Raw genomic sequence first — 11,210 nt, forward strand, 5'->3', positions numbered from 1 at the left:
CTTTTACAATAGCACGTGATAACACTCTATAGCTTTTCCACTCGGTCTCTGCCGAGAACAACAACGGGATTCTGTAGCTTGTCCACTCGGTCTCTGCCGAGAACAACAACGGGACTGTAGCTTCTCCACGCGGTCTCTGCCGAGAACTACTAACGGGCTCTTCATAACAAATATATATTGATAGTAATACAAATAGAGCTCATGTTTATTAAGTTTGTGTACTTAGAAGGAAAAAGAAAACAGTGCTATGCAGAGTAAAATGCACCCAGTCTTGAAAGTTGCTTCATTTTCAGAAAGGGCTTAGATTTTTTTTAGCTAATTGAAAGCTCGTTTTACTCCAAAACGACGTAAACGTTTGCGTTAGGGCACATTTTGCCTTCGCTAATTGCTGAGCGTTACTACAGGTATTGTGCCGCTATTTTAGCGCGTTTTTCTCTCTACGTATGCACAGATATACAGACTAACCTAAGATCACAGTGGCCAAGAGAAACGCCTCGTCATGTGAAGTATCCCACGGTATTCATCTACCTCCAAGATCTTGTATTACGTCTTCTAGTTTGTAAATTATGTATTCTTGTTTCCCTAAAGACTAGATTACGCTTTTTACATAGAAGATTAAACTGATTAACGAGTCTTTACGGGAGAAAAAAAGGAATTAATCCATTGTTTGCCTCTTTGGTTTGACTGTCAAATTATCAAAGATCAAAGGTTATCGCGCGTTTTTACTCGATCTAATTTCGTAGCGGCCATATTGGTTTTTATAAAATTGCAAAGTAACTTGTTTTTGCGAAACAGAAGGTCTTTTCTAATGCACCATACTTCCCATTGGTCAAGAAGACCTTTATGGCTCCTTCTTTACTAATAAAAGCGGTCTTTTGAAAGACTTGTTACGGTCTGCCCCAAATAATTAGGTACTATACGAGATTTTGCAGTACTGAACCGGCGTAACATGTGTACACGGAGGATCCTTCATTCTTGACTATGATTTGGCGAAAATCAAATATATCTCGATGGCCTTCTTCGGAAGTATGTTACAACGGTTTTTCTGTAGCCTGCGTAGCAGGCGTATAAAGGGGAGGGGGTGGGGAGGAGGAAGAGAATTCGAGGCAAAAAACCGGAGGAGTGGGGGAGGGGAAGGGAAAAAGGAACGCCTGCTATGAAGACCCCTGTTGGTTCATTTCTGCGTTTGTTGGCGGCCGCAAAATTCTGATTGGTTAATCGGACAATAGCACGGGTTTGTGAAGTAATGCGTAAACAACCAAAATGGCGGCCGAAGTGGATGTGCTAGCGAGAGCTTTGGCTGATTTGAACGTCGTCGCTCGTAGTGTATTAGCGGTGTTGCCCACAGGATACAGCAAAATTCTCATATATCAAATGTTTGTTCGCACCGAGGACTGTGTAAAATGGGGTTGACTAACCTACAAGACTTCTACGGTTCGTGGCACTTGTACATTTGCAGTTCTCTGTTCGGTCACTCGACCTTTTTTTTTGTAGCTTCACTCGTGCTTATGAAAGGCAGTTCATGTTGTGTAATAAGGAGGAATTTTAAGTAGAGTTGAGCCGTCAGATCGTGCTATGGCAAATTTTTATAGGTCATAGGTCTGCATGGTTTCCGCTGTTGTCTGCGTGTCGCTTGGTAGAGTTTGACACCTCTGTAATTTGCCATGTGTTTATGCATTGTTTAGGCTCGTTTCTATTGCAAGATATGCTTTTAAGTCTCCACGAATTTGCTTTTGAGGGACAAAATATGAAATTTACCGTGAACATGTTGCTTACTTGCATTCTATATTGAGACGCCGGGCCCGGCTATGATTAGAACTGTTTGCAAGTACAGTTGGTAGATCCTTATCACGGATATCATATTTGTTCTCGTACTATTTCCTTCGGAGACGCCGAAGCTTTACTTCGAGAAAGTTGTACTTCGAGTTGCGCTAGTGGCAACTACAGACGTATAGAGCATTCTAGAAATACCGGCTACTGATGAGATCCACATGGAGGATCGAAACCATGGTCTTGCCTGAACTATGTCGAGCAATGGCACATACAACACGCAAAACAGTCAACAGGACTTGCGCGTAAACAGCTTCATTTGAATCATGTGGTGCCAGAAAGACCAAAGGAAAATAGATTTACAAATGAAAGTTTGACGTAAAGAAGTAAAGTTTACTCCACAAAATCTGCAGCTGCTGTTTTTTTGAATATCTATTCTTGGCTTTCTTTCTCTTTTACAAACCTTTGTGGGAGTTGCTGACATTACACGGCTTGAAGATTTTCTCACAATGCTCGCCACTATGAATATTTTTTCATGCCTTCCCGCGTAAAGTTAGTCATGCAGAAAAACGTGCGCCCTATTCTGATTGGTCATTGAACTGACAGCTCTGTTAATCCGATTACCGTAAAACAGTAGGCGGAGATGCAAAAGAAGCGGCTTTTGTAGCAGGCGTTACCTTCCCCGTATTCTCTTCCTCCTCCCCTACCCCCTCCCCTTTATACGCCTTCTACGCAGGCTAGTTTTTCTGTTGTGCGATCTCTGTTTGTTTTTTGTTTGCTTGTTTGTTTGTTTGTTTGTTTTGTTTTGTTTTTGTTTTTGTTTTTTTCTTCGGTGTGAATTCCTAGAAGGGTCATCATGATTCAAATTGTAAAAAGATTTTGAGCCATAGCTTGACCTGCCCTTGTCAGTTACTGGTAATGTTAACTCCATGACTTTGTATAGAATTGCAGTCGTATTTGATATAAACCGAACCTTCAGAAGCAGTGCGTAAGAAATCCTTAATGTACTTGAAATTTGTACCAACATTTCACGAGGAAATCACGACCAAATGTTCACGAACACTTGTGCTAGATACGGACAAAGATTTACTTCGCTCTCGTTGTGGAAACTTGAAACAGAGCAGATAGGTAGTTAGTATAGTGTGATCGTCTGGGTGAAGATACTAAGTCTTCTAAAAGAAGAGTTGTTAGTGACCAACAACAATTCTTTCCATAACCAACCTCACCCAGAGTTATCTGGCGGTTGCGGGAAATCATAAATTCCGTTCGCGGTTTTCGGTTTTTTTTTTATTTTTTTATTTTTTTATTTTTTTTGTGGCGGTGATTGAAATCTGTGTTTGTGAACAGCCTATTAACCGTCAAAAAGGTTTGTTCGCTGGTTACTGAATGGAGTTAGAAACAATTTGTTTAGAAACCGTGATCTTTCTGGGAGAAACACGATTATTGAGCCAACATATCGTAAAGAACTTGTTACGTGCTGTTAAAAGATGGGTTATGATGATAATCGTCCTACTAGTAGGGCGGTTTTGGTTTTCAGGAGAAAACAAAAGCGGTCTGCGATTTCGAAGGAACAAAATATGGCAGTTTTCGAAATCTACGACCCCCTAAAAGAGACTCTCACTTTACGAATGAATGTTAATCCTGGGTTGAAACGATTAACGAGGAGTGGATAGGTTTTGAAATTATTTCAGGTCAGTAGCGGAGACGCCTGGATTGTTTGGCTTTAAGATCTCTACAGCTGTAGAGCTGCCAAAATTCACACACTGAGGCTTTTAAGATGGCTGTCCGGTCAATACGTCCATTTACAGACATTAGCATCTTAAGTGCTTAAAGCGTAGTGAACAATGCTCAAATCGTGAAATCAAATGTTCACTCCGCTTAAGTACATAAATATTTGATTTTTACTCCTGGCCATCAGTTCGGGTTTCCGTGTCCTTGGAATGAAGGACTTTTTGATTCCTCTCTTTTCGATTTTTCATGGATTTTCAACAGCGAGGACATCCAGGTATGTGTGGCTATAACTGTAATCTTATAAATTTCTGGGTCCCATGGCTCTATATTCATATCCGAAGTTTTGAAGTACGGCACATTATTTGAGTGGTCGTATTTTCTTTTAGTTTGCTCTGTTGCTTTAGCTTTGGTTTTTGTTCCTCATGGTCTCAATTTCAACCATTAAAAAAAATAATAATAATAAAAAAGATTACAGATTGAAATATTTTTTTCTGGCTTGCATTACATGTAAATCACTGTTGAAAAGCGTGCATTTGCGTGGTCACTTTTTGGGGTGTCAGACTTAGAAATACGTTACGCTGTGTAGCTGCTGTGTTATAAATAGTATCACATGAAAGTAGTACTGAATAACTTTGATTTGAATGGTCACACAGTAGGGTTCCATCCACATGAGTGAGAATGTTAGATCTAGTTTATACAGTGCTTGATAAACATTACCACTCGAATGTCTCCCACACGGTTTTAAGCACAAACTAATAATAAACACACACACACACACACACACACACACACACACACACACACACACACACACACACACACACACACTAGAAACTCATTTTTTACGTATTCATTTAAGAATACGTTAATTAATACTCGGGAAGTGAAAAGCTTATGGTAAATGTAATGCGCAAAACTCGCTTTTAAGAAATTTCATATTCTTTTATTATTATTATTATTTTTGTTTTCTAGCTTGCATGATGTATTCCAGTTTGATCGCAGTTTTATAAAGGAATAGAGTAAATCTTATGAAACTTGTCAAACGCGTTTCAAATAATGAAGCTGAGAAAAAAATATATCTGACAAATGCTTTCCTTTTCGGTTTTGTTATTCTAATTTCGCAATTTTTCAACTAAACGCATTGCATCCAAGACAAAGAAAGCCTACAACAAGTTATTGCTTTGGTCCAATATTAACGAAGTCTTAATAAGAGAACACGGCCATCTTCAGTGTGGCTTTCCACAATTCAGGTCAGAAAATCTTAAGGAAGGATACCTTGTAAAACAATTAAATCAAGTTAATAAGAATAGACAAGAAGAGATATTTTCTGAGGGTAACACTTGGTAAATTACACCAAGGAAACTGTCAAGCTCATGGCCCTCCACGAGTATATATATAATGAAGCCTTTAATTTTGTATTTAATGACAGTTACGTTTTCTTGCCTTAAGATTTGGACATAACACTTAATTTATAGTTAAACTGTTGAACAAAAATGAAATCTCTTAAACATCGATGCCAGAAAATTAAGCAAAGACATGGATCGTGATATTTTTTCTAATTACTAATTCAAAAGTTTTTCTTTTTCATTTCCAGCCAATCCTAGCTATATTGTTATGCAAATGCATTCCCCGTCTCAAATCCCTTGTTTCAAGTTTCCGTCATATCTTTGACATATCATCATCGTCCTGACATTTGCTTTAACGGTTATAAAAGAAGTGATGGGGGACGAGCTTAGTTCAAGGAGTCTGTTTGTGACAGTCTTAGAAGCGAGCTTCATGATTGTGTTAGATATTATTTCTCTACTGGGCAACGTGTTAGTCTGCGTCTCTGTTTACAGAAACACCAGCCTCCGTACGACGACTAACGTCTTCATTGTCGCATTGGCAATCAGTGATTTGCTGTCCGCCATCTTTGTGATGCCCCTGGTCGCCGGAGTTCTTATCTCAGGCAGATGGCCTTTTGGCGAAGCCCTTTGCCAAATGCACGCTTTTTTCAGCGTGTTTGTCGTCTACATTTCGCCAGTTACCATGGGTTTTACAGCCGCTAACAGATATGTGAGAATGTGCAAGTCAGAGAAACAGTATAAAAGATTCTTCTCGAAATGGAAAACACGCATAACGCTTGCGTGTGCGTGGGCTTTTGTAACCGGCTACATTTGGATTACGCGTCTTGCAGGTGTACAGGATTATTACTTCAACCCTGGATATGCAATGTGTTTACACAAGCATTTAAACAACTCTGCGAGGATTATCCATCACTTTGTCGTGATTGGGCTCTTCTTTGTCCTTCCACTTGCTATAACGATATTCAGCTACAGGAAAGTGCTGAGAAAAATTCAGGAGCACAACGCAGTATCGGCGCGTGCCCTTCAACGCCAAGGCGGATATACGACGGTGTCCAGGCACGAGATTCGTTTAAGCAGATCTTTGTTTGCTGTGGTTTTTGCCTTTATGTTGTGCTGGGTACCCTCGTCGATCATTACCATCCTAACGCGCTTCGTTTTCATTGGAACGATGCCACGAAATGTTCAACTGCTATGTACTTTCTTCCTGAATTTGTCCAATGCTATTAATCCTTTCATCTACGCAGGAATGAATTCCTTGTTCAGAAAAGAATTTCGGCGAATCATCTGTTGCAATCCCGGGGAGAAAATTGAGGTCACTCAACAAGCGTCCACTGCGGATACAACACTAAGATCAAATACGCCTTCACCAAAATCAGAAAATCTAATTATAACCCAGCAGGCCATTGAGCTCAAGAGATTTTGAGTGTCGTCGAATGAAGACGACGAAAACTGGCGAAAAATTGAAGAAACTTCCAAAGCAGACTATAACAGTGTGGATGCTGGGTGATTCCAATACAGCTAAGAAGACAACCGATCTTCGCGTTTGCGACAAGATTCATTTTCAGGAGTAGAGAGAAGATTAACTTCCGTGTAATGGAGGAATTTTTAACTCACTTTGTAAAGTTCGATCGATAAATTATAACTGCATCAGTAATTTGAGGACAAGATTGGTTTGTTAGCATAAACTAAACTAAGAAAGTCTTTGTCGTAGGAGCATTTCCAGCAGAGTTAATTAGAAGAGCAAGTGTACCGGTAGTATGAAATATTTATCATACCTAGAACTGACAATTACCATGACACACTATGGACATAGCACAAACTAATTTTCATTGTCATTGCTTTTCCGAAAAAGTCACAGCCAGCCAACAAACAACTCACGTTTTTTTTTTTTTTTTCAGCTAGAGACAGTGTTTTAAATCAGTTTTTAGCAAGCCAGACGCTGAACAAAAATCCCAGCCAGTAAATGACCTTACGCTAATATTTCCCAGCCAGCGTTATAGCAGCCTATCGAGCGGGTTTTCTGTCGAGCGGTTCCGTCGGGTACTCCTGTCAATGGCTCTACATTGTATCTCATCGAGCTAAGTACCTAAATCTCCTTTTTGTTTATGTTTTCATGTAAGCACCATGCAGTTGTAGTCTTATGTTTATTCTGCTAAATTTCCTTTACTTTACATGTAACACTAACCCGCTTCGCTTGAAACAACCGTATTCTTTATTCAGTCGTTCGCATTCTTCCATCAGCTCATCAGCGACAAGGTCAAACTGTTTTTTTGTCTCAATTTGTCGTGAGTTGACAGAATTCCGTCGGAAGAAACCGGTGTTTATACAATGCTTTTGACCTAAAATGCCTGTCACTAAACATCTCAGGTATATTAAGGAGTGGGTCAGTTGTTATTTAGACTAAATAACAACTGACCCACTCAAGTAAAACTTCCAGGGGTGGTCTATCTGGAGAACCATGCGTACAAAAGGCTTCTAACTTAGCTATGGTAAACGACTGCCCAAAGCAAGTTTAATTGATAGTGTTGTTGCCATGGCAACCTATCACGTGACCAAATAACGGCCCATTTCCGGTTTAGATTTTAAGGCCTCTTCAGACAGGGAAGAACGGTACTTATTCAACATTTGATTGCGTAGTCTGACTACTTACCCAAGAACCATATCCAGTGTAATTGGAATGCATGTCCAAGTCAAGTGAACTGTCAATAATGTAACTTTATGCACACTAAATAAAAAGGCTTTCAGCAAGGTTTGACAACCGTTCCAATTACATTGGGTACGGTTCTTAGATAGGTAGTAAAACTACAGAACAAAACGTTGATAAAGGAACGTTTTTCCCTGTCTGCAGAAGCTTTCAAAATTAAACCGGAAGTGAACTGTTATTTGGTGACGTGACACATTTCAAGTAAAACAACAGCGTTAAGTTATCTGTTAAGTGGGAATGTAACCTGTAGCCACGTTTGGTCCACATTGCATGATCCGTTTCCAAGATTGACCACCCCTTCACTTTTTGACTACAGAATAGACGACCCAGCCCTTAATATGCCCGAGATTGCGTACCGACTTTCATAAATCGATCAAACGCCGAACTGTTTTTAGATGGTCACACAAATAAAATCATGTCATATTTCTGCAAGAATCATACTGCTTACTCCAAAGTTAAAATCTTGCAGCAATCTGGGAAAACGAATGGGGGTGGCAAAGCTCTCATTAGCCACCGCACAAACCATAGTAAAGGTGTCATTACACTAATTAATCCCTCTCTGAATTTCAAAGTTGAAAAACTCATCCCAGACAAACAAGGAAGGTTCATTATTTCAAAATTATCACTCGAAGAAAACGGGTAAAATAACTCCTAACAAGCTCTTGGTTTACTCTAATTCTCTAATTCTATGTGATGTTGTTGTATATGGTTAACTGATATTTAGTTTCATATTTAGTATTTACATGTAGCTTTAGCCACGATGCAATGAATTTTAATAAACAACAACAACGAAACCAAAATAAGAAAATGTCAAATGAATGCAAAAAAAAAAAAAAAAAAAAAAAAAAAAAAATTCAAGCCTAAAATCTAATTGAAGCATTTGCATTGCGCCCGTGTTGTCGTGTGCATTGTATCTCGCTAAAATTGTACTTGCTTAACCTAGTGTAAGAAGTGTAAGTATTGTATAGTATGTAGAGTAAGCGACTTAACAAAAAAGACATTTGTTACGTAGTGTAAGCATTAGTTAAGTAATTGAAAAATAATAATGCAAGTAGAGTAAGAATTATATTGTATGTACAGTAGGCTAATTAAAAAAAAAAGTCCTGGATGTGAATGCTGAGTAACGCCACTAAGAAGACGGCCAATCTACACGTTGGCGACAAAATTCGTTTTCAGCATTACAGAACTCCAGTGTTATTAAGGAAGTCTTAACTTACATTTCAAAATCCCAGTTGGAATTGTTCCCAGGTACGGTAGACCATAATTCAACTGCTAGGTCATGCTTGTAAATAGCCAACTGGTCCGCCCTCTCCCCCCTCCCGCGATTTGGGATTTTCAAACCTGTTATGCAGTTGATGTGTCCGTTTCATTGAGTTGAAGTGGCGTGCCTGTGAACTAGCTTAGTGTAGATGAGCCCATAAATAATATAAGCAACATTTGAACATTTTGAACTTGCTCGTGTTTTAACCCTCGGACGTACAAGCAAACCCATACACCCACGGTGGTTCAAAAGGGAGGGAGACATATGAAACCCCTACCCTGGATTTTTCTTCTGTTAAGACACAGCGAAATAGATTCACATTAATTAAATAGTCCTGAGCATGACTTGTGCTACAAGATGATACCATTTTTGCTTGTTATGACGTCATTTGACCCACCATCTTGGATCCGCCATCTTGGATTTCACAATTTTTTTAAGTTAAGAAATAACAGATGCTAATGAAAAATCAAGCTAGAATGCTTAAGAAATGTACAAATTCGTGATTTCTGCATTTTGACGGAGAAAACTAGAGAAAATACTGAGTTAAGTCAAGATATTCAACTCTTGGCCAAACCTACTTGAAATTTGCGGTTGCCGTGGCAACGTAAAAAATGATAGGCACACTATTGACGTATCAATATTTTTGCAAAGGGTGAATGAACAGCTACTGAAAGTTCAGCCCCTTAGAGTAAATCGTCTTTTTTAAAAAATTGAAAAAAAAAAGAACCGTATTGGGGTGAAGCATCCAGTTTTCCCTGTGTTCACGAGTTATCTCACTCTTACTCCCAAGGACAGTTTTTCGTTTCTTTCCAAGCCTCTTCCGAGTTTTATCCAAGATGGTGTTCGCTCGATCAAAATGCGCTCGCTCGCCAAAATACGCCTGCATTGCAGGCTGGCGGAACTGTGTAGCAATTCTATAATCCTATGTTTCTTTCATCACCGCACCAAACGTAAACAAGGAAAGTTCAGTTAATTCTTGGCAGGAGTAAAAACGAGTAAACAGGTATTAAACAACTCCTTAATCCAAAATAATATAATGTAACTACTATAAGGTGTAATATAACTAAAAGTCTAATGTGTTTTACTATAACTTATTTTAAATAACGGAAAGTACCATTTCTTGAAAGGAAAAACGTTCAGAGCGTTTTCAGAAACATTTTGAAGGCAAGTAGCTGAGCAACGCGTCCTACATATAATTAATTTCTAAAAAAGTAAACTCTTTTAATCTAACCACCCCGTTAATACGGCCAACGATCACATTCTGTGTAATCCGTTACTTATAAATTGTAATTGCTTTAGTAACTTCAAAACAAATTGGAGAATTTCTTGTGGAGACATTTTTTTTGTGTGTGTAATTAGCAGTGCAAGACAGGTAATGAGATATTTCTATCGAACTTATAGCTGACGTAGCCCATGTCACAGGCTTTTATCGTCATTGGGTAAACATTAAAAGTATCTGAAATAAATAGAGAAAATTAGAAGAATAAGAATAAAAATATCTCTGAGGAGAGGGAAAAATCTTCAAATCATAACGAGCGAGATAAATGAAAGAAAGAAATAACGAAAGAAATAAATACATATGATGAAATAAATAAATAAATAAATAAATAAATAAATGCTCATAAGGTAAAAGATGTTTGATCACAACCTGTCGTTGCTGACTTTAACGCAGAACAAAGCGGTGTGTCAATTCACCAAAATACAGGATATAACAGAAGAGGCTCGGAGAACACTAACCAGTCTACAAAGTCGTCATCAAATTCAAAAGATGAACATGCTGGTGCTAATAACAACAATACATAACGAGAATACAAGGAAACCGATAACTGTTATGGCAGGTGACTCGATCATCCAAAATATTCGTAGTTCGAGCATTTCTAAAAGCAGCAAGGTGGTCGTCAGTCCTTTCCGGTTACAAGCACTGAAAATATGGAAGACTTTGTGAAACCTACTCTTCTCAACTCCCTCAGCTGGGATAACTTATCACTTAGAAGGGCTACCAAAAGGCAAATTTAATGTACAAATGCATTAATAAAATCGCCCCAGTTTGTCTTTCTAACATGTTTATTCCCAAAACGTTGTCCTTTGGTCTTAGCGACGCCACACACAAAAAAAATGTTTCTACCAGAACCAAGAACTGACCACCTGAAGCGTAATTTCAGTTACAGCCGAGCTTCTCTATGGAATGATCTTCCCAAAGAACTTCGTTCTACAAAATCTTTAGACCTCTTCAAGAGAAACATTAATAAAAGGTTCTCTACCATCGGACTTCCACACGGCCAATTTGTAAACCAGTAAATAGATGGTACAAAATGCTGCCGAAGGGAAGGAGGATGTAAGGAGTGTCAATGCAGAGCTGGGTTGTTCCCATACAGGACTCCTGATCGTTGGTAATAGT

General features: G+C 38.8%; 1 protein-coding gene across 1 annotated transcript; it reads left to right on the plus strand.

Moving 5' to 3' along the window:
- Window positions 1–5,039: 5,039 nt before the first annotated feature.
- Window positions 5,040–6,352, plus strand: LOC145483141 (melatonin receptor type 1B-B-like). Its single transcript, XM_081461735.1, has one exon. It carries the CDS (start codon window positions 5,221–5,223, stop codon window positions 6,268–6,270), a length of 1,050 nt encoding a protein of 349 aa, XP_081317861.1. The 5' UTR covers window positions 5,040–5,220; the 3' UTR covers window positions 6,271–6,352.
- Window positions 6,353–11,210: the final 4,858 nt, after the last annotated feature.

This window comes from Orbicella franksi, chromosome 3, assembly GCF_964199315.1.
Source record: "Orbicella franksi chromosome 3, jaOrbFran1.1, whole genome shotgun sequence".
Taxonomy (NCBI): Eukaryota; Metazoa; Cnidaria; class Anthozoa; order Scleractinia; family Merulinidae; genus Orbicella; species Orbicella franksi.